Below are 25,675 nucleotides of genomic sequence, written 5' to 3'. Positions count from 1 at the left end.
TGGAAAAGGTTACTTTAATTAGCTAATAAACAGTCAATGGCATGCAGTAGCAAGCTGGCTCATTCCATTTTGAAAGCAGAGTTCATTCCTCCACAGCCCACCCCCCCTCCCAAGATTGATTATTTATTTCAGGTTTATTTTTAATCCAGCTTTAAGAGAAAAGCCCCGGGACCATCCTGAGTTGGTTCTTCTCTACCTTTAGGGGTCTCAAAGTGGCTTACAATCACTTTCCCTATCCCTAACTAACTATGGATGTCACCATAACTGTGTTGTTATATTACGTCATGTCTGTTTTGTTACAAAATCTAGCATGCTTATGAATAAGCTTCTGGCCAGGATACAGTAGGCAGTTAAAGAAGATGCGGGGAGTAATTCAGTGTGCTAAATTTCTTAGTGGGGGGAGTCATGTGCCCTTCACACTTTTATGATTGCCTTCCCAATATTGTCTCCCTTTAACATTCCTAGGAATGCTGCCGGCATATTCTCAAATCCTTCTGTGACATGTTCATGCCACTTAATTTTTCCCTGTGCAAAAACAAACAAAAAAAAACAGATAGAAAAGTCAATTAATAGTGTTGGGCAATTCCCCCTAAAGCCTAATTTAAGCTTTAAATTACAATGTCCGGGTATTTTAGCAAGGAAAACATAGTGATCGAGGCTGAAAGGCTCATGCTTGGATATATTCATATATATATTTGGATTAAAAAAGCAGTCTGGTTTCAGAGCCGCATGCTCTCTCTCTATGGCTCATTCCGCACATGCAGAATAATGCACTTTCAAACTGCTTTCAATGCTCTTTGAAGCTGTGCGGAATGGCAAAATCCACTTGCAAACAGTTGTGAAAGTGGTTTGAAAACGCATTATTTTGTGTGTGCGGAAGGGGCCTATGGCTCATTCCGCACATGCAGAATAATGCACTTTCAAATTGCTTTCAGTGCTCTTTGAAGCTGTGCGGAATGGCAAAATCCACTTGCAAACTGTTGTGAAAGTGGTTTGAAAATGCATTATTTTGCGTGTGCGGAAGGGGCCTCTATCTCATAATGATCTATTTCCATATCCTCAGTTTAAGCAATTTGGAAGCATCTTGGCCTGTATACAAATTTCTAAAACCAAAAAGAGTGCTGCTGGTTGAGACCAGAAGTCTACCTAGTCCAGCATCCTGTCTTACACAGTGGCCAACCAATTACTCAAGGAGAGCCACAGGTCCTCCCCTTTATGTTGTCTCTGGCACTGGCATTTAGGTCCCTGTCCCTAAAAAGATCTGTCTAGCCTCAACCCAAGCCAGGACCTTTTTGGCCCTGGCCCCAACCCTGTGGAACGCTCTTTTTAATGAGACCTAGGTCCTGTGGGAAAAGGTACAGTTTCACAGGAGCTGTAAGCCAGAGCTGTTTCACCAAGAATACTGTTGAGGCAGCTACAGTGTTTCCATCAAGACATCCTCTTCTCCTTTCATTTCCCTTCCTCTCCCTCTTTCCTTTTTCTTCCTTTCTCTTTTTATCCTTTGGTGGGGTCTTATTTTAGCGCCATCTGTAGAGACGTTTTATCTATGAGCTTTCTAATTATTGTGATTTTAACTGTTTAAATTGGAACTTTTGTAGTCTTAACTGCTAAATGAAAATTTGTATTGAAAATGTTGGGCAGCCCTGAGCCTGTAGGGAGGGGCCGTATACAAATCTAATGAATCAAATCTAATCTTCAAAAGTAAACTGCCGCCGTGTTTAGATGCTCACTGTTGCTAGTAAGCCATGATGGATATCTCCTTCCCCACATTCTTACTCTCCTCATATTCAGTTAACTAAAGCCTAAAATACCTTACAAAGTTTGTGAATGAAAAAGCAAAGAAAGAGCTCATAAAGTCCTATTAAAATGGTAATTTGAAAAGCTTTCTTGCTATGTAGAGGGTTCATATTTCTGTTTCACAGCCTTCCATACTCACTACTGGCCCCTTTCAAAAAGCAGAAATCCAAACAGCAGCATTCTGAAATCTGGACACAGGCCAAGACAAGAGCTGCAATTTTATTTTCTACCCTAGGTTTGATATAGATTGACCCTTTGCCTTGACTGAAAGGGGAAAATGCCTGGGGGAACTGAATACATATATATGGCAAATAGACATCCTGATCAACTTACTGAGCAGTCAGACCACGTTTCCTTACCTGCATGACCCACTTCAACAGAGCTTTCAGACCTTCTTCCTTACGGTTTTCCCACCGTGTTACCAGGAAGCCTTCCATGCGGAGTTCTTTAAAGATCATAGGAATCTGGACATAAGGACCTGAAAAGTGTAGGTTCAAACCCCAGCTCAGTTATGACTTTTCTGGGAGCAGATGTCACTTTGTACTGAGGATGCTGCAAATTTCATGATGGGCATGTTTGACAGCCAGGTATGGGGGAGCTGATCATCCAGTCCATTCAGCTCCCAATGAACAGCTTGAATGACTGCCAAACAGACACTGTCTCTCAAATCCCTTTTGGAATTCTTGCCTTGCAGGCACCAATCAAGACTTTTGGAGGGGGGGTATCAAAAGCCAGTTCTCAGCTGATACCAGCTGAGCTTCTTGGTCTGCATATCGCCAAGTACCTCGATCTTTTGACTGTGCCCAGACATGGATCTTAACAAGGGCAAGGTTTAATGTTTTTCCATCAGCCATCACTCTTAGCTGCTTTATGTCAATTCCGCTCCAGGATAGAGTCTGTGAACTCTGCCCGAATCAGCTGGAATCAATCAGCCATATTTTATTTGATTGCCCGAAATACAAAAAAGTTAGAAGTCCCCAGCTTTGCAGTGTATCCACTGACAAATCTGGGGTCATAGCAGCATCTAACTTGGCTTTCTTTCTCAATAGTAGTGATGCTGAGATTCTTGAAGAAGTTGTGAAGTTTCTCTTACAGGTATTTGCACATTCCTCAAAAGAGATCCTAACATGAACCTTTTAACACATATTTATACTTTTAACGTTGAAAAACTATGCTTTTATTCATTTTTAATATATAATATTTATAGAAGATTTATTTTATTTTCTTTTGATAATTTGTTTTACTTTTGTCATTTTACTGCCATTTCTGATTAAAGGTTTCTGGTTAGATCATAAATAACTTTTAATTTATGCCTAATAAAGGTTATTGTATTGTATTATATTGCTTGTTTGGTCACTTTGGGTCAAGCATACATTATCTTTTGATCGGATTCTCAATTGTGCACACTTCTCCTTTTTCAGATCTCATTGTGCTGCAGATCAGAGAAGCTCCAAGGTTTCCAAGAGCGGGCAAAGCAGGATTTTTTCTCTGCCTGTGCAGGGAAAATGGAGCACAGTTGTATGTGTTTTGCTTCCTTCAGCTTTTCCACTCCTTCCTGCCTTCCCCTGCCAATACAGGAGCAGTTCCGCTGACATTTCCAGAGGATCGATAGGCCCGTTTTAAAGTTTGCCCACTTTCAATCTATCCCAGGAGTGATAGGTCAAAGATTAAAAAAATATATATATAAACAGGCAGCAACCAACCACCTGAACCTGGAAGCATTCTCCTCAGGGGGCAGACAAAATGGCAGCTAGGCTTGGTGGAAGCAGCAAGGCTCCTTGTGTGTAAACAAGGAAATACGGGGAGACCCCATTGTGAAGCACCCCGCTGTGTCAAAAACCATACATGCACAAAGGGCCAATGTCTAGTTTAGCTCTGACTTGCAGCACTAAGACAGTGCAGGTTTCCAAACTGTACATAAGGCAGAAAGAAGGCATAATGGAGGCAGCCTGGTCTGCAAGGCCCAAGGATGGCTGTTTTTGCAGCATTCACAAGCAAATCTTCTCAGGTTGGAAAACCACTGCTCTAAGACTATGCAGGATAGATAGCATGGCTAATAGACCAAATGTCATATAGCTTATTCCCATTCCAGCAGAGTCTAATTCTCAAGTATTTAAACATTCTGAATAATTTAAAATATCCTATATTTAATATTTCTAAATTTATACCTGAGAGCTAAACCATCTGACCCCACGTCTCACATTACATTAAGGATCACAGTGCTAGTTTAGCTCCTAATTCTTGGCTGTGGCATGTTCTTGGTTCTTAGGAAGAGGAAAACAACCCATCACTGCTTAAAAGTTCGTGTTGCATTCGCTTCTGTACCAATGCAGCTGTATTGTGATGAAGTTGTATATTTGGTGTGCTAAAACACATGTCAAAGTAGAGATTTAAAGACACTGCAGGCTAATTGGCATCATTTAATATTTTTTCTTTTGAAGTCCCAGGATTTATTTAAGCTGAATGTAAGTTATGTTTAAGTAACATTATCATTAGCTTTCTGTTTAGTATATCACAGCTTTTAAGATGCTAAGTAAGCAACAGACCCCTCCCCGCTTCCTCCAGTGTGAAAAAATGTTTCTACCTTTTTGGGGCTCCTTGTCGTTGTACAACGAAATAGAACCACACACCGCAATTCTCCCGTATTTCTTCATCTGCTCCACAGCAACGCTGCTAAACACACCTCCCACCTATGACACAGCAATGGAGGAGAAATGTAAACCCACAGTTACATGCATTACATTACCTTTTACCCTCTACATAAGAACATAAGAACATAAGAACTGGCCTGCTGGATCAGACCAGAGTCCATCTAGTCCAGCACTCTGCTACTCGCAGTGGCCCACCAGGTGCCTTTGGGAGATCACATGCAGGAGGTGAAAGCAATGGCCTTCTGCTGCTGCTGCTCTTGAGCACCTGGTCTGCTAGGGCATTTGCAATCTGAGATCAAGGCAGATCAAGACTGGTAGCCATAGATCGACTTCTCCTCCATAAATCTGTCCAAGCCCTTTTTTAAGCCATCCAGGTTAGTGGCCATCACCACCTCCTGTGGCAGCATATTCCAAACACCAATCACACGTTGTGTGAAGAAGTGTTTCATTTTATTAGTTCTAATTCTTCCCCCCAGCATTTTCAATGAATGCCCCCTGGTTCTAGTATTGTGAGAAAGAGAGAAAAATTTCTCTCTGTCAACATTTTCTACCCCATGCATAATTTTATAGACTTCAATCATATCCCCACTGAGACGTCTCCTCTCCAAACTAAAGAGTCCCAAATGCTGCAGCCTCTCCTCATAAGGAAGGTGCTCCAATCCTTCAATCATCCTCGTTGCCCTTCTCTGCACTTTTTCTATCTCTTCGATATCCTTTTTGAGATGTGGCAACCAGAACTGAACACAGTACTCCAAGTGCGGTCGCACCACGGCTTTATATAAGGGCATGACAATCCTTGCAGTTTTATTATCAACTCCTTTCCTAATTATCCCCAGCATAGAGTTTGCCTTTTTCACAGCTGTTAATGTAAAGGTAGTCAGTTTCCTGTGCAAGTAACCAGGGAATGACTCACCCATGGGGGTGATGTCACATCATGATGATTACTAATCGGACTATGTTTGGGGGGGGGAGGGTTACCATTGTTTTCCCCAGTCGTCTACACTTTACCCCCAGCAAACTGGTACTCATTTTACTGACCTCAGAAGAATGGGAGGCTGAGTCAACCTTGAGCTGGCTATCTGAAACTGACTTCCATCGGGATTGAACTCAGATTGTGAACAGAGTTTTTGACCACAGTACTGCAGCTTACCCATTAGTGGGTACCTGGAAACACTAGGTGGAGCATCTGTCTGTTGAAAGCAGAGGGAAACCCCTTACGCATTGACTTGGTAGCCTAGGAAGGGGCTTTGCTGGTGTCCTGAGGTAAAATAGACCTAATTAAAGTCTAAATAATGGCAATAAAACTACTGGCATGAGAGAGCGATAAGTAAATGCTTCTAGCCTGACATCATCTTGCCTCCAAGCGATCCTGAAAAAAAACTTATGATCCTGACAAAATATCCTGTGTCCCAAGGCCTGCACAGAGCTGTGCTAGGCTGTAGCTTACGTTATCAAAGTAGCAATCGTAGCCATCCGGAGACGCTTCTTTCAGAGTTTGCTCCAGGGATCCCACAGTCTTGTAGTTAAAGGCAACATCAAAGCCAAGATTTTTTAGAAAGGCTACTTTTTTATCTGAGCCTGCACTGCCAACCACTTTGCAACCCTAAAAGATTAAAACAGAAAAAAAAAAGAAATTAAACACAGATAATTTGCATCTAGAAGTTTTAGCACAAAGGGTGTTTGTTCACAAATTACAGGCATAATGCTACAAGCAAGACTTGACTTTGTCGGATATAGCTTGTTTCAGTATTATTTATGGACCGCATTCTCACCTCATCTTTCCTCTGTTTCCCCCCTCCTTTATTTTACCCTGACAACAATCCTGTCAGGTTGGTTAGGCTGAGAGAGATTGTTCCATGATCACCCAATGAGCTTCTTTGCCTAGCGTGGATTTGAACCTGGGTCTCCCTAACACAACATTCAAAATGTTACACAACATTATACTATGAACCCCTTCAATTTCTTCTTCTGAGAAGAACTGGGAACTCCCTAATAAACGATCTAAGAATTATGGGCAATTCTTCCATGTATTTAATATATTTATAACCTGTCTCTTTGCAGCCTGCATGAAAGGCAGCTTCCAACAATATTTACAGCCCAATCCAAAAAATTTTGGGGGGAGGGGGGTAGAATGGGCTGTGGGAATGGGCCAGGCTGCACCGATGTGTTTGCACCCTCTGCCAGCACAAGAGGCACCCCCACCAGTGGAGAGAACAAAGACACAACCAGAAAGGATGGCACAGCCCTAGACAGGCCTTACATGCAGCCAGGTTGGTTTGTGTTTTGCTGCCTCCCATGCCGCTTGGAAGCCCTTTGGAGGTGGCATGGCAGCGATGCCAACCCCAGCCCCTCCAGCGGTGGATTGGGCTGTTATAAGTGTAACTGTATATTCTATAACCACAAACCATCAAAAAGACCTCCGGTGATCTAGCAGTAAAATAAACCACCATTCATAACATAGCAGTAATAGCAAAGGTGTAAAAATAAAAAAAAACATTGAAATTAACAGTGCTGTAAGAACAGCAATAATATACAATTTGCAAAAGATAATGAAATCTAAAAATCTAATAAAATCAATTATATTTCAAACCACCATTGCTCCAGGTCTGCATGGTTCTTCTTCCTCAATTTTATCTTCACAAACATCCTGAGAGGTAGGTCCATAGCGATGTGGTTAAGGGAATAAGTGACCCAAAATCATCCAGTGAAGTTCAAAGCCAAATCCACCCTTTTCGTGGGCATCAGGGGAAAACTACCTGTGTCGTTCCAATAAGGGAAGCAGCTAGCACTTTCCTCACAGAAACTCAAAACCATCACTTTATCACTGGCAATTTGTGGCATAACACCCCCCCCCAAAAAATTAATCACTATTCATTGTTTTATTTACCATAGAAATTATGGATTTTCCCACTGAGATGACTTTGAACTTGGCTGCATGTTAAGTAATGAGATGAATTATCTCAGCTCTTTCATTCGAGACCTAGCTGAGGTACAAAGCCTCACACTTTTGATTTCCCAATCTTCCACATGAAGCCTGATAGGTGACCTTGGGTCAGTCACAGTTCTCTCAGAACTCTCAGTCCCACCTACCTCCAAGGTGCCTGCTGGGAGAGGAAGGGAAGGAGTTTGTGAGCTGTTTTGAGACTCCTTATGGTTGAGAAGAGTAAAGTATAAATCCAAACTCTTCTTTTTTACAGGCCTCTGTGCAATACTGAAATGTGCTGTTATGGTCACTTACTGCTATTTTGGCAATCTGCCCAACCACGCTGCCCACAGCACCAGCGGCTGAGTTGATCAGTACAGTCTCCCCTGGTTTAAGCTTGCAAACATCAAAAAGGCCAAAATATGCGGTAAGCCTGTAAGAAAGGGGAAGAAAAAGTAGGTTCACAAATCCTAACACAAAGTTGTGCTTGGCGTAGGTGCCTAAATGATGGAAGTCAAAATGTCCCAAAGAAGGAATGAGAGATCATCCACAGTAGCACAAGGGCATCTGTACCTTTAAGAGCTGCATAGAAGAGGGAATTTTAGTTGGTGCTGCTTTTCTAAAGTCCCTCGTCTATCCAGCTCTAGAAAGATGCCTGTTCTTCAGTCTCTGACTCTCCACACTAAATTATGCTACAAAATAGTAAGAATTATTTGGGGCCAATTCATACAACTGTTTCTGAGGTGGAAATATTGCCATTTATCTGTTCCTTTTTATTCCTTCATTCTTTAAACGAGCTCAGGACAACATTGCTCTTCCTTAAATCTTCCCCTTTGCTTTACCGCCATTGATGGACAAATCATCTCCAACTAATTTTGGAAGCTATTCCGCTCCCCCACCCCATTTAATTTAATTCTGAGTCACAAACCCTGTCTGAGCCCCTCTTCCACCACTCTGATATCTTGTGCATTGCTCCAGCCACAAGGCACTCTAGGAAAAGTCACTCCCAGGGAACCTGACATTCTTAAGGTTCTCAGGTACATTTATCACAACTAGAGTTATAGCTGGGATCCAAACAGATGATAGAGAATAGTTCACATAGGCTGATTGTGCACAGGCAACACTAACGGGTTAAATGAACCGTGTTGCCTGTTGCTGTATTGCCTGTTGCTAAAAGTGATGCTGTTTGGGGGTGGATTCCAGCGTCACTTTCAATGGTGTTTAAACTAAGGACCCCAGATCCTCCCTTTAAGGTGGGCGCCAGAGGTCGAGGGAGGGTGCCGACACTCCGGACCCAGAGCCCGTACCACCACGCTGACTCAACCCTTTCCAGCCTGCCCTGCACTAGACTTGGGGCCCTTCCAGCCTTCTCAAGAAGTAGACCTGGGCCTCTTGCTGCCTGCCCAAGTGGCAGACCTGGCCCCCTGGGCGCTCCTCCATGAGATCGGCAGACGGCTTGATTTTTCTCCCCCTTCCACTGTACCTAGGGAAATTGAGCAAGGGGGGAGGGGGGAACTCAGATTATGCCCTGGGCTCCATTTTCCAGAGATATGCCTCTGCTCCACCCTCCTAGGGTCCGTGCAGGCAGGCTTCTGCCCTCCCCAGATCCTGAGGAGAGCAGGAGCCAGCAGCAGGGACACGCAGAGGGCAGGGTTAAGTAATGTGTTGGGGTGGGGCTATGGACCCGCTGGGGGGCGCCCAGAGGAAGTTTTGTCTCGGGCGCCACTTCCCCCCCATACACCTCTGACCCCTTCATGTTTCTTACATGTGTTGCTGCCTTATGTATGGGTCAAACCAAAAATCTGCTGGGCCAGTCTTGTTTATTACAACTGGAAACACCAATGGAGATGCCGGGGTTTGAACACTGAAAAAGCACTGAAAACATTGCCCAGTTACATTCCAGTTTCTTTTGCTTAGTCGTACTAAAGGTATTTCATTTTTATACAGTGTAGAACGGTTTTCCTATTTTTTTACAAATGGTGGTCATTTATCTTTTGGACTTGCAAACAGCCATATATATCTTTAAAAGAAGGAGGGAGAAGTGCCAACAATCTATCATTGCAAGTATTGATTTATACAGATGTGAAGGATACTTTCCCCCTCCCTGATCTCTTCCCCCCCCATCAGAGATGGAATCATCCTTCTTTTTTCTCCTCCTCAAAATCAGACACTGAGCCCCTACATTAAGCAGAGTCACCCAAAGTCCATGTGATGTTGTTCCCGCTGCTCTGTGGAAAAAAATATATCTGAACAACCTTCTGATCTTACCTAGCAAAATTTATTGTACCAGGTGAACATGGAGGCTACAGAGCACTGTGCATTCTCTAAAGAGCAGACAAGTATGCACTGCATAAACAGAGCCACCTCTGGGAAGGAAGATGGGCATTTGCTGGGCCCAGAAGTCTGCCAAAGGGTCAGTGCCCCAATTGTACTGCTATTCTATGCTCAAAGTCCCCCCAAAAGATCAGATGTAGTGAGAAAATTCTTCATGTGTTCCCAGATTATGGGTGCTTTTCCTTTGAGCTCCTGAGTATGCTGGAATCAGTTTCCTTTGGTATACCAAAGCTCTCCAAGATTATGCTTTAAGTGTGATGTGGCAGAATCTTCAAACCAGCCAACCTCACTCACAGTAACAGCCACTTAATTGTTGGAAGTCAAGAACTGGACGCTGTTTCCTGCCTCAAACACTGAGGGGGTTTACCACTAAGTCAGAGAGAGTCATAGGTATTGATACCTTTTCTCTATCATACTGACACTATCCCTTTGATGTGTAGATTGCTATTCTCAGGGACTTCCTTCCTTCCTGTTTCATCCTCTCTCATGCACTCTCTTGCTGTCCAAGCTGCACCATGTGTGCAGATGGGATGTTGACTGCATCCATCTCAATCCGCTAGATAGATTTGAATGGAGGACCTATCTCTCGACTTTTCTATCCCTAATGGAATTAACTAATAAATACTCTTCTTATTAGTTTAGAAACAAAGAATGACTCCATCTCCTTTTTGTGCCTATGCACACACACGCATGCTTGCGAATGCTTGGCTGTGCTTATGCCTCAGTGCACTCTGCTTTTAATGCCAAGGTGTCTCTCCCCAGACAGATATCCAACATCAATTATACAAAAGCTATGCTTACCCAGGCATGCCAATTGTTCCAAGGGCCAGAGATCTGGGAAGCTCATTTGGCCAGTCAGGGATCATTCGCTGCAAATCTTTGCCATTGGAGACAAAGCGAGTTGTCCAGCCTGCAGCAGACACAACAAAGGTTCCTACAGGAAATGCAGAATTCTTGCTGTCCATGACCCTGTAACAAAATGCACCCTATATGTTACAGACCAAAAATATCAGATTACCTGAACAGTTGAGCATCATGTGCTTTCTCTGTGCATTAAGATGCTGCAGGACAACTTACACGGAATTGTTAGCATGTGCTCTGGGAGACAGAAAATGTGATTTTATCCTGCACAGAGGTACTCAAAAGGAAGTCCTGATTGATCTGTTGAAGCTTACTCAACAGTAAGAGCACACACCATTGCAGTCTTGGGTCAAACTAAATGTCACTTTTTAAAAACAAGTTAGGTCAGGGATTTCCAGTCAGATGACAGCTGCTGGGAACTAATTTTCCAAGTAATGAGTAATTTCCCAAGAAATTTCCTAAGTATTGAGGGATTGAGAAGATTAGATCATAACTACAGAATATTTATTTCCTCCAGATCTGACTCGCTTTCCCTCATCCCTATAGCAGCTGTGAAGAATGCCATTTTAAAAATTGGCAAGTGTCTGATTGGGCTTGGAACCATGGCATAGGGGTTCCCTGCCTTTCCTCCTGCTGCCATTTTCTTAAGCTGAGGGAGTAACCTCCCCTAACAGGGTATGTTTGAGTTGCCATGCTCCAAAGAGGATGCCGATTGTGGAGATGGGCCAGAATGTGTATAAATTTGTATTTAATCAAGAAATATGGAAAATCCAAATGAACCAAAAAAGCTAAGAATCAAAATGCGAGCTTCTGTGTAAGTGACCAAAAGCCTGCATTTTTGCAGTAGGTCAAAGGAATGTTACCAGCTTGTCAGTGACTATGCAGGCAAGCAAGATAACATCTTTAGTATCTTGTCACAAGGGGCCAACGTGACAGCAGACATATGCATTTTATAACTTGGGTTTTTGGGTTAGAAATGAATGTGATTAGTTAAAGGAAAAAAGTGTTTTTCTATATAGTTAAATGAACACAGAAAGGATAATGGGAAATTCACATGTATTAGTATTTCACTATAATTCTATTGTTTTAGAACCAATGTATGTAAAATCTTTTAAATGTTTTAAATCAAACTGCTGGGAAAGGAAGTTTTATGATCCAGAAGAATGTATGTAGATTCAAGCCTGCATTGCTTAAGGGGATATCTCTCTCTGGGAGCCAAACTAAGAAAACGGGTTTTTCTTGGAGACAGCAAGCTAGTTTTATGGCTGCCCTTTGTATATGCGCAGAGAGAGAGCACGCGCTAACAGCGTTTGAGTAACAGAAGGTACATGCTTGTAGCACGTGAAAGGGGTATGGGTTAATACGTGAAACGTAAGGGGATGGACTATGTGACGTCTGTATTCTGTAACTATAAAAAATACGGTTCTTCCTCTACTGGGCGTGCCTCTTTTGAGAGCCACCCGGGAGGGGCAACCTCCTGTAACGTTCTAAATTCTGTGTCTCTCACTTGAGAGCACCGGGGCGTGTCTCTCCCTCGGGAGAGTTCACATTCTGTAATCTTATCTATATTCTGCTAAGTAAAAACTGTCTGGTTGTTTCTAATATCAGATGTCTTTTGCTTTTATTTCTAACTTAGTTTTTCTTAAACTAATTCAGCTGTGTAGGACCAGAAACACGGTCCTGGCCCCACACGATGTACTTGGCTCCCAGCTAGCAGTGGTGCAGGAGGAAGCAAGATGCGTAGCCTATAGCCCAGGGGTCGGGAACCTGCGGCTCTGGAGCCGCAAGTGGCTCTTTAACACTTCTTCTGCGGCTCCTCATGGCTTCCCACCGGCTGAAGCAAAGTGGTGGGATGTTGGGACCGGTCGTGCTGTCCCGCGCAGGCAGCCACGATGCCGCCACTGCCTGCAGAGGCAGTTCCGCACAGAGCCGCCCAGGGTGCATGCAGGGGGCTTCCCTTACCTTGCAGTTCAGCTCCGGGTGGCTGCAAAGACACACCCCGGGAGATCGGAGAGCAGCGTGGGCGTGTCTTTGCTGCCGGCCGGAGCTGAACTGCAAGGCAAGGGAAGCCCCTTGCACACGCCCTGAGACTCGTAAATGGGTTGTGTGTGTGTGTTTGAATGGAATGGAATGGAAGCTGCCCAGGGTGCCTGCAAAGGGCTTGCCTTGTCTTACTGTTCAGCTCCCGTGGCTGCAAAGACACGCCCCGGGAGATCGGAGAGCAGCGTGGGCATGTCTTTTCTGCAGGCCGGAGCTGAACTTCAAGGCAGCGCCCTGAGACTCGTAAATGGGTTGTGTGTGTGTTTGAATGGAATGGAAGCCGCCCAGGGTGCCTGCAAAGGGCTTGCCTTGCCTTGCTGTTCAGCTCCCGTGGCTGCAAAGACACGCCCCGGGAGATTGGAGGGCAGCGTGGGCATGTCTTTGCTGCCGGCCGAAGCTGAACTGCAAGGCAAGGGAAGCTCCTTTCACACACCCTGAGACTCCTGGGGGATTGTGTGTGTGTTTGAATGGAATGGGATCCGCCCAGGATGCCTGCAATTAAAATACAGCAAGAGCCAAATTCAAACCCTGAGACTCCTGGGCGGTTGTGTGTCAACTGCCTCCACTGTGAGTAATGGATATAGCTTGATATAGCCTGCTTTCCTTTCTCCCAGCACACATTTGCAAATGTTGCTGTATGTGTTTGAGTTGCAGTATTGCTATAATAGATGCAGTCAGCTCCTTTGAGGCACCAAATGTTCTAATGTACACTTCTAAACAAGGAAATTGTTATGTCTGATGCATTAATAGCCTGCTTCAGAAGCCCATGTCAGGCAGCCTGTGGGGGGCAGTTCTGCACAGGCAGAATCCCATGGAGTTTGGATGTGGCATTCAATGCTGAAGGGTAGGCATTTTGGCTGACATTTTTCTTTGCACCTCTGCAACAGTGGCCTATTGCCATATAATATAGCAGCAATTTAGCCTACCAACCTCCAGGTGGGGCCTGGAGATTTCCTGAAATCACAATGGGTCTTCAGAACCTCACGGAAACTCAATGATTTCCCTTGCAGTGAATTACTTCATGGCATTATACCTCTGCTGAGATCCCTTCTTCCCAGCCCCCTATCCCTCTCGCAAGCCGGTCTTTACCTTCAATCTACATGAAATTCTCTGATCCTGAGTTAGTATAACATAGTTTCCTTTCCTAAAGCCAAAAATGCCTCCAGTTGGGATACTCATACCATCAATTTTTTAGTAGTGTGCAGAAAGCGCTGTTTTTTTAAAAAATACTGTCTCCTTTTTGATAATTTAAGTGGATAATTTAAGTTCAGCTTTTTAATTCATTTGAAAGAGACCTTCAACTCCGCGTGGTTTTTTTGGTTATTTTTTTAAGAGTTCAAAATGTGTTCTTTACATAAATAATTATACTTACCTGACAGGGGAGACACCTTGATCACATAAATAAAATATTATTTATACTCTGGTTTCTCTTCAGATCGTATAAAATATTATTTTCTCTGTAGCACTTAATGGATTTCATAAGCAACACACTATAATTGTTTTATACAAAGCGTAAAGGTAAAAAACCAAAATACACAGTGCTATCTTCATTTTAAATGTAAAAAAGCATCTGTGGCTCCATGAGTTTTCTTTTCTGGGGAAAATGGGTCCAAATGGCTCTTTGAGTGTAAAAGGTTCCTGACCCCTGCTATAGCCAGACATTACTTTTCAGACATTCACTTTTGCCACCCAGGCCTCAACGAAGCCTGACTGAGTAGCACCTCTAGGGCTTGGCTTGCTTCCCTTCTTAGGGCACCTCTTGAAACTGAAAGCTGTGGCAAATTGTGCCTGCACAAAAGCTGCAGAAAATTACCTTTTGAAAAAAGGGAATAACTGTGAATTTTAATCTATAATTTTCACTTTAGAAATCATAGCAAATAATTCTATACTTCAAAAGCCAGAGAGAAATTTGAAGGACAAGAATTTTGTGTGCATCCACAAGTCCTAACAGAATGCATGTTATTTCACAACAGATAATGAACCAAGATGTTTGAGTTTGTTATTAGCATAACAAAAGAGCGGCCATGAATCATCATGGCTGCAGTTGCTGCCCGGAAGAGCAGGAAGGAGTCCCCGGCTTCCACCCTGGTAAGGGTGGATGAGGGGGGGCCTCTCAGCCATGCCCCTTGTGGGCAAGCGTTGCTGCGCCAGCATCGCAACATCATTTGGAGGAGGCCAGCCGGAGCCTACAAAAGGCGGGCCGACCTTTGTGCCAGCCATGTGCTTTGGCCGGCAAGCGACTTGCCCACCCTCCTCTCCCTTGGAGCTTTAGTGATATGTTAATGCATGTTTTTTGTCATAGCCATTCGGTGGTTTGGCGCATGTGAATTGATCTGAAAGGGCCGAGGGAGGGGAGCTAGGGAGCTAATCCCCCCATTTTGGTATGGTATGCTACAGCAAGAGGCCGACTGCCCAGCTGAGAATCACAGCAGGGCGAAGCTCCAGTAAGAAGCCAACCGCCCACTAGAGCTCCGCGGCAGTGGAAAGGGCATCTGTTCAGCCACCAGGGCTGAGAAGGGGCTGCCCAGTGCTCCAAATCAGATCAAAATTCCATGCTGTGCCTCACACTTTTGAATGCATAATAAACGGTTGGCTATGGCCAAATAATTTACCCCAGCCAAGAGTGTGGTGTGGTTATTGAGTCAAGGGGCTCCGAGCAGGGGTGGTCCCAATCTCGGGTGGCAACATAATAACTGTTGCTGTAGAAGATAATAAGAGTTCCTGTAGAAGATTCTTTAAATGCTTGATGAGGAAAGCTTATCAAGTGATTTTTGGTCAGATGCCAAATCCTGATTTGGGATGAAAGGAATTAGGAAGGTGCATATCTTGGGAATATATGAAACAGGCAGCCCTATCCACACTGGAGGATGCAGTGCCACCCTGCCATTCCTAAAGAGGCTTCCCAGGGGCATGCCCCCCCCCCCAAATTGCACAAGCCTCCCTGCCCCTGAGAAGCCTTCATGGGATGAATGGACATGCGCCAGCCAAAAGGTTGGCATAAGTTCTAATGGCAGCTCACCAGCATACCACCAGCAAAGAGCTGGAGGAAGCCAATTAATGTCGGCCCCTCCCCTGGCCACACCCCACCCTGCTGCCCCAATAGCAACAGCAGGGGCCCTGGGATGCGGGTGTGGTGTTCAGCTCAGCATTCCAGCATCTGGGGAGGGGGATGGCTGCTACATGCCAATGGAATTGCCTGTCTCGTTGGGGGGGGGTGCCCCTGGAAGGCAGCAATCCACTGGCACACTACTCCCGGGGGTGGATTCAGCCCTCCCTTCAGATGGGACTCTATGTCTTACCTTGCCACTTGGCTTCCTAACATTATATCCCCTTCCTTCATCATTCTCTTGCTGTAGGCTCTGCAAAGAAAAAAAGAAAACATTTAACAATTTCTGTTTAGCTAAGAGACTATTTGTTCTTGTCAAGGTCAGCTGCAATAGACTATAGGCCCAAAACAAGGATTTTTTTTAAAAAATGTATTTTTGTTTTGTATTGAAAATACTGATAATTGCTATAACAACGTTTATTGCCAATTTTACAAAAAGACCATCTTCCTCCTGACTGATAACGGTCTGATTTTGCAGGAATAACTAAACTTTTCCTGTAGTAGTGTTATGTATCATAACCTGTTGAAGGCTGCAGTCCAGCTGCTATTAAGACGCTGGGGCAGAGGGTGGTAGGGTCCAAGACAACACACAACTGCAATTAGCTGTGCTTTTAGAATTGCCATCTTTCCCATAATAAAATGCTAAGGGATGGAATGTCTGCCAATGATCTGCCCACCCCCCACCCCCATTGGTGAGGGATATTCCATCCCCTCCCTGAGCAGTGGTGCTTTAGCGCCGCTTCCCCGGGTTCACAGAAGCCCTCCTGCCTCCCCCTCATCCCCAGCAACCCCCCAGCCTGTGGATCAGCTGACCAATGGGCCAACCAAGCCCTCCCCACCTTACCCCCAACAGTAACCAGGCTGGCCCACAGAGTGGCTGCTCCGCAGGCCCAACAAAACCGTCCCCCCTCCCCTTCTCCCCAACAACCAGCCTGGCCCAGCAAAGCCCTCCTGCCTCCCTTGCAAACCCCAACCATCACAATTCCACCCTCACCCCATCCCAAGACTCACCTTTCCACCCTCCCTCACCCCAAGCCTCACCTTGCAAACCTCCCCGCACCCCTAGACATACCTTCCTCCCCTCCCCTCCCCTCCCCTCCCCTCCCCACCCCAAACCTTACCTTTCAAACCTCATGCCACCCCAAGCCTCATCTTGCCACCCTCCCACCACCCCAAGTCACTCTGTTCCATCCCCCCATCCAAAGCTTCACCTTCCACCCTCCCACCATGTCAAGCCACTCCTCACCATCCTCCCCCTATCCTCACCTTCCCACCTCCCCCAAGTCACACCTCTCCAACCTCTGCCACCCCCAAACCACAGACTGATAACAAGGTAAGAGGCAAGTGTCATGCAGGAAGTAGGGTACAGGGTCTGCTACAGCCTCAGTAAAGCCAACTGCAGGGGGAGATGCTTCCTCTTCCACCCTTTGCTAGGACCCACTGCATCTCCCCCACAATGGGCTTTGATGCTAGTTCAAGTATATTCCTCAAAAGCGTACCTCATGTATGGGTCAACACTGAAGAATACAGATTCGAGCAGCACATCTGAAATGGAGAAAATGACCAATCAGACCAATTCCAAATGAAGTAATGCACCGTGCCACAGCCCTACTCACTTTGGCAAGGAGAAAGGATACTACTTACTGGAGCCCACCCAGCAAACTGTTCTCATTTCCAACAGCACAAATTACCATATCAACTGATTTAGCACATGAGTCAATTAAGGTAGTACACAGATGCTTGTTATCAGAGACAGAGCTGAAAAACGGGGTGGTAAGAAAGACTAACCACACTTGCCCATATACACAAACCACTGTGTTGTCTGAAATTTTACAAGAATAACATCTTCTGTCTGTGTGTGTACATATGTGTACAGATATGTATAGATGGATAGATAGAGAGTGAGAGAGAGAGAGAGAGAGAGAATGGCAAGTATCCCAATCTTTAATCCCTAACATTTGCTAGATTTCCCACAGCAGAGCCATTAGACCATTTTACTAAATGATTTCAGTCTTTTTTTCTAGTCCCAGTAACAAAATGAGGTGGTAAGGTTCTGGCCAACAAGCAACAACAGCCCAGTAAAGTAGGTCAGTGTTATTATTCCCATGTTGCAAATGGGGGTTCTAAGCCAGATAATAGTTTGCCCCCAGACACCTAGTGGTAGATAAAAATTTGAGTCAGAGACCTTCCAGATAACAGCTTTGCCTTCCATGGCAGCTATTTTGTTGTGACACCCTCCCCGCACCTCTAAATTTCAGATGTGCCCACAGGTTCAACAAGGTTGAGAACCCCTAATTTACATCTATCTTAGAACTCAGATATTCAAAGTGAAAAAGGAGCACTTGCATTTTTAAAAGGACATAACCACTATGATTCAGCTGCCAAAAGGTGACCTCTTGCAGTAAGAAATCTTCTACTGGACTAGCCTCTTGTTAGGAAAGCAGAAACCAAGTGCTGATAACATCAGAATGGGGCTTTCTGGGATTATTCTTACAAGCGTATTTCTTTATTGCAAGCACACCTGATGATTAAAATCTTAGGTATAAGCATATTTCACTTTTTTACTTACCCCAAACAATATACTGAGGAAAGGGCTGTGGCTCAGCAAAATAATAAAATTACATGCACACAAATGATAAAAATACGGGCACACAGAGAGAGTTCACACAGCCCTAGGATTTAGAAAGAGGTGAAAGAAAAGGTCTGGAATAGATCAGGGGAAATGCAATAATTACCTTCTCTTGAAGAGGAATGGTCCTGAAAAGCTGAGTTCAATGAGCTCCAAAGAGGTGGGTGAAAAAAGAAGCTGGCACGTAATGCAGAAGACACACTGGGCACTGACTGCAAGGTGGGCAGCTAATTTCTTTTAAAAAATCTGCCCCTGCAGCAATGTTAAGAGATCTAAATCTTCCCAGGTGGCTCTTGTTCTCCAGAGAGGAACAAGAGGTGGACACTTAGGCAGATTCCGCATGGGCCAAAAACAGTGGTGTGAAAATTGTGTGAAAATGGTGTAAAAGGGTTTACACTGTTTTCACACCATTTTCACAACATTATTTTTGGCCCATGCGGAATCCGCCTCAGACTGAAGCCTGGAGAGCCTCCAGAGATAATTAGTTTTATGGTAGGACTGATGCACTTACAGTCCCAGGACAATGTACGTGGTCATTCTCAGAGGTTGAACTGACGTGGTCAGTTCTCAGAGGTTACTCAGGAAAAGGAAGATCATCCCACCATAGATCTGGCTGGTAACACCATACCTTGCTAAAGTAAATGTATAACTGAACCAGCTTAAGGAACTGACGTGATCCCCCTTTCTCCCGTGTTTGATCTTAGACATTATCACATCAGGAGCTTGTCCAAATTCAGTCATAAAAGTTTAGAATGTTATTAAATTCCTCAGGAGAACAGCATAGGGTGGTGAGAAATGTGATGAGAAGGAAAGTAGTAGTCATATTGAGATATTCTTAATAGCACCATTCAGATGGCATTTGGTTGCTTGACAAGATTTTAGTTTGTTAAATATTTTTTTAATTTTTTTTAAATAAGATCCAGGCTTCGTTGTTGTTATACAGCTTTGACTCAGACTTGCACTCAGGAAGGCAAGAAGGACTGTCAGCCTCACTTTTCCAGACCAATAAAAGAGAGAGATGAGGTTCTCCATGGCAGAAAAAAAGAAACAAATAAGAACCTCTGAACTGAAGACAAGCAATTTCATAAATGAAAAAAATATATAGCTCATAAAATATATAAAACTCATAAAATAATTAAAAATGTAACTATATATATGTCAGTGATGACTGCATGTATAACAAAACCATTCATGAAAATGACAAAATAAATAACAGAATTAACACTATATGAATAATGGAACATAAAAATATAATTATCAACACCTATACACAGAAAACAACAATAGAAGGCAACAAAAGGGCATGAATATCAACATTTGCACAAACAAGAAGAGGGTGTAGCCCCGTGGTGGCGAATCTTTGGCACTCCAGATGTTTTGGACTACAATTCCTATCAGCCCCTTCCAGCATGGCCAATTGGCCATGCTGGCAGGGACTGATGGGAATTGTAGTCCATAACATCTGGAGTGCCAAAGGTTTACCACCACTGGTGTAGCCTGTAATCAGTAACTTGTTTGTTCTCATATTGGCTGAGACTTTATCTGAAATTTCTATCTGCTACAACAGTGTCAGCACATTCTTTTTGGTACAAACATTGATATTCATGCTCCCTTTGTTGCCATCTATTGCTTTTCTAGGTGTAATTGCTCATATTGTTAATTCATTGTTTTCTGCTATAATTCTACTATTTATTTTAATATTAGATTATTTTGTTTATGTACACATCCATCAGTGTAACAATTATGTTTTTATGTAATAGTTATGAATAGATATGTATTCCTTTTATATAATTATTCACAAGCCTTCCTCCTCAAGCCAAAGGAGTGCCTGGGCCACACTTGCTAACGATCTGTTCTAGAATACAAAAAAAGAAGAGCCAAGTTTTAGAAACAGACTGATCCAGTTTGATCAGATGTGTTTATTCAGCCACAAGAGTTACTTGGGAAAAAAATCAATGGGAAAAAAATATTTGGTTCCTAGCAAATAATCTGCATGGAGTGAATTTGTTTAATGGTGTGACAAAGACAGTCTGATTAGCCTCTCAGTTTTATTTGCCCAATATAAAAATATAATCAGAATAAGACAGATGCTTCTCTTACCTCCATGGTTCAGTGCTGGTAATTCTGCCTCTTTGAGCTCAAAATCGCTTAGTTTAGGGTTGCCCTCAAAATGCTTCTTCAGAACCCAAAATGCTGTCTGCACCATCTTCCAAAATCTTAATAATTAGAAAGCATTATCCAATATTATAAACATATGTTCTGATTGGGTTCCACTCTAAGCTGGTTCTGTGCTCTACATCCCAACACCACACATTAGCTTTTCATTTAACAAAACATCAGTTACACAAATGTATCTGTAACCTGACTCTCTCTGCAGGTACAGCTCACTCATTCTGAAGAAACAAGTTTGTATGCACGTTACTTCTCTCTTGTGATAAAAAAGGGCGGGTGGAACAATGTCCACAATGACTCACCTCCTTGTCAACAGCTTTTCAGGCATGTACGGTCTTATCACAACCAAACTTCAGGAGGCTGATTTCCATGAAAATGGGTTACAAAACACACTCCCAGGAACAAATAGAAATATGAATGCCATTCAAGTGCAATACATTTATTTTTCCTTTATCGAAATCAGAACTCTATGAACTCCCCTGATTTTTGATATCTGCCAGTGAGGCAGAGGTTGCCATCTGTATCAAGACCAATAAGGCAAACAGCTACTCTGTGGGCCACTTGCAGATGCAGGAAAGAGCTCTCTATATTGTACTGCCAATCTCATCAACTGGAATATATCTCCATGCACAATATTTATTCACCGGGTTTAATGTACTTTCTGTACTTACACACTGTGCTGATTTATGAATTGCCACTATTCAGAACTTAAATCACACTGAACTAAACACTATTAGTTGTGTTTTAGGATAACATTTACACAGGCCTTATTCATTCTCAGATTTCCCTATCTCTTAGGGCTACCAAGCCCCTGGTGGGGGCAGCGGATCCCCCATCTCTGGTTCCATTGCCCACCACTACTTTGAGCATTTGTGGGAGAATTTCTTTTAAGGCAGCCTGGTATAATTACTAAAAGTTTTTACCAGAAATGACAAAATGTTCCTCCAGAAACTATGGCTTTGCCACAGAATATCTGGGGATTCCTAGAATGAGCGCAATCCATGATAGGGAGGGGCAAAATTATGGATGTGGTGCAAGGGTGTACTGACACAAGTGCCCCATATGCCAATGTGAGGAGAAATTGCACAACAGGCAGGGCACTGTGTGAACACAAGAAGCTGGCATTTGTGCAGGCTGGGCTGGGTTGGGCTGGTGTGCTGCCACAACAACCTGCAGTCCTGAGGAGGCTCAGAGCTGAGTCTGTGCTGACAATAGTTTGGCAGGAAATAATTCAAGATATACCAAGTCCATGGGAGGTCCAGGGCAATGTCCAACAAACCAGGAGTCAGAAGTTAGGAAGGTACACAGCAACAAGGAGTATCCAAGAATCAAGGTCAAGAAGCCAGTCTGTGGTCAGTCAGGGTCTGGAGACAGCAGTGGCATGCAGCCAAGATCACTTTGCAACCATAACTGCAGTTTCTGCCAAAGACCTTTGATTCCTCAGGGCTACTTGCCTGGGACTACTTCTGCAAAGACTCTGGGGAATGCCTTGCCTGTAACCTTCTTGAGCGGCACCTCTCCTTAAGGCCAGCCTCAACCTTTGTCTGCAAGTTGCAACACAGACTTACATCTGGAGATGTAGAGTTACTGGTGTCCTCCTAAGTCCTGTTTCCCTGCTCTTCCACACAAAGACTGCTGGGTGACCTTGGACTAATCTGTTCTCTGAACAGCCAGGCAGGAGGCGCTTTATTCGCTGCCCTTTTCCTTTCTGTTTTTTATTTCGTGGCTTACATCTGCATAACTACACAGGTGCAGATGAGACATCAGCACGCCTGTGCAGGTTCATTTGTGCATGCCTGAATAGTTACGCATCAGTGGGAGGTATATATATAAAAATGTCTCGCTGTGCGAAGGTGCAACAGCAACCTGGATTGTTTTCGTGGGCTCCAATCGCTGCCTAAACAGATGCATGTGAACAGGAAAACAGGAAAACATGTTCCTTTGTCCCAACGGTAACCTGTTATACATTTGCTGTGCAGAAGGGGCCAAACCAGGGGTCCCCAAACTTTTTAAACAGGGGACCAGTTCACTGTCCCTCAGACTGTTGGAGGGCCGGACTAAAAAAAAGTATGAACAAATTCCTATGCACAAATGATTGTAAAATGTTTGATTTCACCTTTCAGCCTTTCTGTCATGGTCTATTTTTAGAACAGTGACCAAAGTATGTCAAGTACAGGGTGGGCTCCAAATATTGTTGGGGAGGCTGTGGAATACCTTCCCCTGTAAAAAAAAAAAAGCAGAACTTTCCCAATGAAGCATTCCATCTAACCCAGGATCAGGTATCTTCCTGGGTTCTTTCCTCCCTAGCAGCCAGCGAGCGATTCGCCAGCCTGGCTGATGCCAATGGGAGTGAGGCGGAACAGAAAGCCTGAGAGCAACACATGGAGTAGCCGAGAGGGAAGGGCGGAGCAGGTGTTGCCACATGTAAGGTTTCCAACTCTGGGTCAGAAAATGCAGGGAGATTTGGGGGTGCCATCATGTAACTGCAATCAACAGCCGTTGGGGCCAGTTCCTCCTCTCCCTCGAGCCCCCACTGCACATGAATGAAGCCATCGCCGCCATGCTTGGCGGGCCGGATAAATGCCTTCAGGGGGCCACATTTGGCCCCCGGGCCATAGTTTGGGGACCCCTGGGCCAAACCCATGAAAGCTGAGTGAATTTTTAACTTTGCATTACAATACAATGCAAAAATCAACCATTCTAAGAGCAGACCAAATGATCAACGTCACACACGAATGTAGATGTTTAACTTCACAGTTTTAAGTCCATAAATATATTCTGAAGCAATGTTTCAGTGAATAAAGTCCTCATTGCCACCCAATTCAGCTTGTTTCCCACAGCAGCCAACCAGATACCTTCAAGGGAGACCTTTAAGAGGCCAAAGTTTTCTGCTGCGGTTGTTGCCCTCATGCCCGCTGGCAAAAAAACGAATAACGCCCCCCCCCTCATTAGCCCATGGTAATTCTCAATATGCATGACAATTAAAAAAGCAACAAAAGAAACTGGAACAAGAAAACAATTCAGACATATGCAGATCAACTCACCCCCAACTTGCTAGTGATTAAACTAAGGAAAACCCACTGGAATTAAAACTATGCCAGTGCTTTTATCCCCCTGAAAATTAACAAAAAGAATCAAAAGACAGCCCTTCTGGAACTCCTACATAAATAAGCACAAATAGGCATTCAAATAACACTGAAAGGTGCCAGTTACGACAACCTGGCAGAAATTATTCCTCAAGAATGTCATTTAACTCAGACTCTATTTTTCCTACTGCAAAGCCTGAACTTTAACCTAAAACAACATTAAATGTCCTTTCAAAAAGAACAGCGCTAAAAAAAATGGCAAGATTGAAATGATTTGCATGCCAGATAATGCCATGCCTCTCAGTTCTTGCTGCCTACTTACCTCTGATTACCTCTAGCCTAACAGTCCGTGGATTCAACCAGGCAGCCAGGAAAGCAAAGTTGCTCTGCTGCACTTCTGCTGAGTATGGAGACGACTTCCTGCATCCACTTAAATAACTTGCAGGCTGTCTCACTTGCCACCTACTGAATTCCTTGTAAACTACAAGTAACAACTGCAAAATGAAACAGCAGTTGGGAAAGTAAGGAGTACGACCACAACTTTTCCAGGAAAACACCTTTCCTGACTCTTCCATGCCTTGACATTCTTGACTATGAAAACCAGGAAAGTTGACACAGAGAATTACACTGGAAAGAAGGGAGTAAAAGAATGGGAGAGAAAAGGAGGAAGGATAAACTTTCCTAAATAAAATGGCCACCAAAATGGAATTGTCTGGAGGAATAAATCTGCTGAAAAGTTTCATTGAAAAGTAGTCTGATTTTGTTATATCAATTGCAACAGAATTAATGCGACCACCATACCAAGAATTTTTTTAAAATAAAAATCGCTGACTGAGCAAAGCGGGAGGAAGTTCTGTTGAAACTGACATGGAAGCACCAAACAGCTATCCAAAATATATGGCCAAAAAGGAAACATTCAACAAAGAACAAGAACTGAAACTAGTGTCTATGGAAGAAGAGGGAGCATTATGGGGGTACAACTTATAGGGGGGGAAGCAAACATATGAAATGCCGCTGAATACCATTTCACATCAAATGTCAAAATCCACTTGCTTTACTACCATCAGATCCTCTGAAGATGCCAGCCACAGGTAGGGTTGGTCAATACCAGCCAGATTCGTTCCAATTCGGATTCGGCCCAGATTCGGATCAATGGGTTCGGATTGGCCGAATTCCGAACCTTGCAGGTTCGGACTGGGCCGAATCTTTGGGAAAATCTGGGAATTTTGGGTGTTTTTTTATTTTTGGGTGTTTTTCCACGTTTCGGCCTGCAGGGGGTGCATTTTTTGACATATTGGCACCAAATTTTCAGGGTATCATCAGGAGATTGTCCTTATGCTACCCCCCAAGTTTGGTGAAGTTTGGATCAGGGGGGGGCCAAAGTTATGGACCCTCAAAGGGGGTGCCCCTATCCCCCATTGTTTCCAATGGGAACTAAGGAGATCGGGGCTACTCCTTTCAAGGCTGTCCATAACTTTGGCCCCCCTGATCCAAACTTCAATTAAACTTGGGGTAGCATAAGAACAACGTTCCCTGATCTCGATACCCTGAAAAACTATGGTGCCAATATATGTCAAAAAAATGCACCCCTGCAGGCACCCCATGAAATATGTCCAAGATTCTTTGTCTCTACATTTTACACAATCCATTGCTGTCAATTGGGAATTTCTGGGGGTGCCTGCAGGGGGTGCATTCCTAAGTCTAGCAGCACCAAACTTTTCAGAATTATCACCGCGGAGACTCTCCTGATGACACACTTCTAAAGTTTGGTGAAGTTTGGTTTATCGGCAGGGGCCAAAAGTTATGAGGACCCTCAAAGGAAGTGCCCCATCCCCCATTGTTTCCAATGGGAGTTAATAGGAGATGTGGCTACATCTTTGAGGGTCCATAACTTTGGCCCCTATGATCCAAACTTCACCAAACCTGGGTAGTATCATCAGGAGAGTATCCTAAAGATACCCTGAAGGTTTGGTGTTGATAGCTTTGCTAAAATTCTGGTTTGTGTTTTTCCACCCCTCCTCCACATGAAGCCTGCTGGAGTGAGTGAGTGGTGAAAAACACAAACCAGAATTTTTA

At 43.9% G+C, this 25,675-nt stretch overlaps 1 protein-coding gene across 2 annotated transcripts; it reads right to left on the bottom strand.

Annotated features, from left to right (window-relative positions):
* LOC125436316 (prostaglandin reductase 1-like) lies at positions 1–24,019 on the bottom strand. 2 transcript variants are annotated; one of them, XM_048503206.1, is made up of 10 exons: positions 23,922–24,019; positions 20,442–20,557; positions 17,212–17,257; positions 15,906–15,965; positions 10,507–10,674; positions 7,687–7,804; positions 5,896–6,051; positions 4,382–4,487; positions 2,157–2,275; positions 1–525 (listed from the first exon to the last, which is right to left on the bottom strand). In XM_048503206.1, the coding sequence occupies exons 2-10, from the start codon at positions 20,545–20,547 to the stop codon at positions 415–417; spliced, it is 990 nt and encodes a 329-aa protein (XP_048359163.1). In that variant the 5' UTR covers positions 20,548–20,557; positions 23,922–24,019; the 3' UTR covers positions 1–414. The 2 variants fall into 2 exon arrangements, with proteins under 2 accessions (XP_048359163.1, XP_048359162.1); XM_048503205.1 differs by lacking the exon at positions 23,922–24,019 and having other exon boundaries at positions 20,442–20,728.
* Positions 24,020–25,675: the final 1,656 nt, after the last annotated feature.

Source organism: Sphaerodactylus townsendi, linkage group LG07 (assembly GCF_021028975.2).
Source record: "Sphaerodactylus townsendi isolate TG3544 linkage group LG07, MPM_Stown_v2.3, whole genome shotgun sequence".
Taxonomy (NCBI): domain Eukaryota; kingdom Metazoa; phylum Chordata; class Lepidosauria; order Squamata; family Sphaerodactylidae; genus Sphaerodactylus; species Sphaerodactylus townsendi.
The sequence above is the reverse complement of the archived record's forward strand: the minus strand, read 5'-3'. Positions and strand labels throughout refer to the sequence as shown.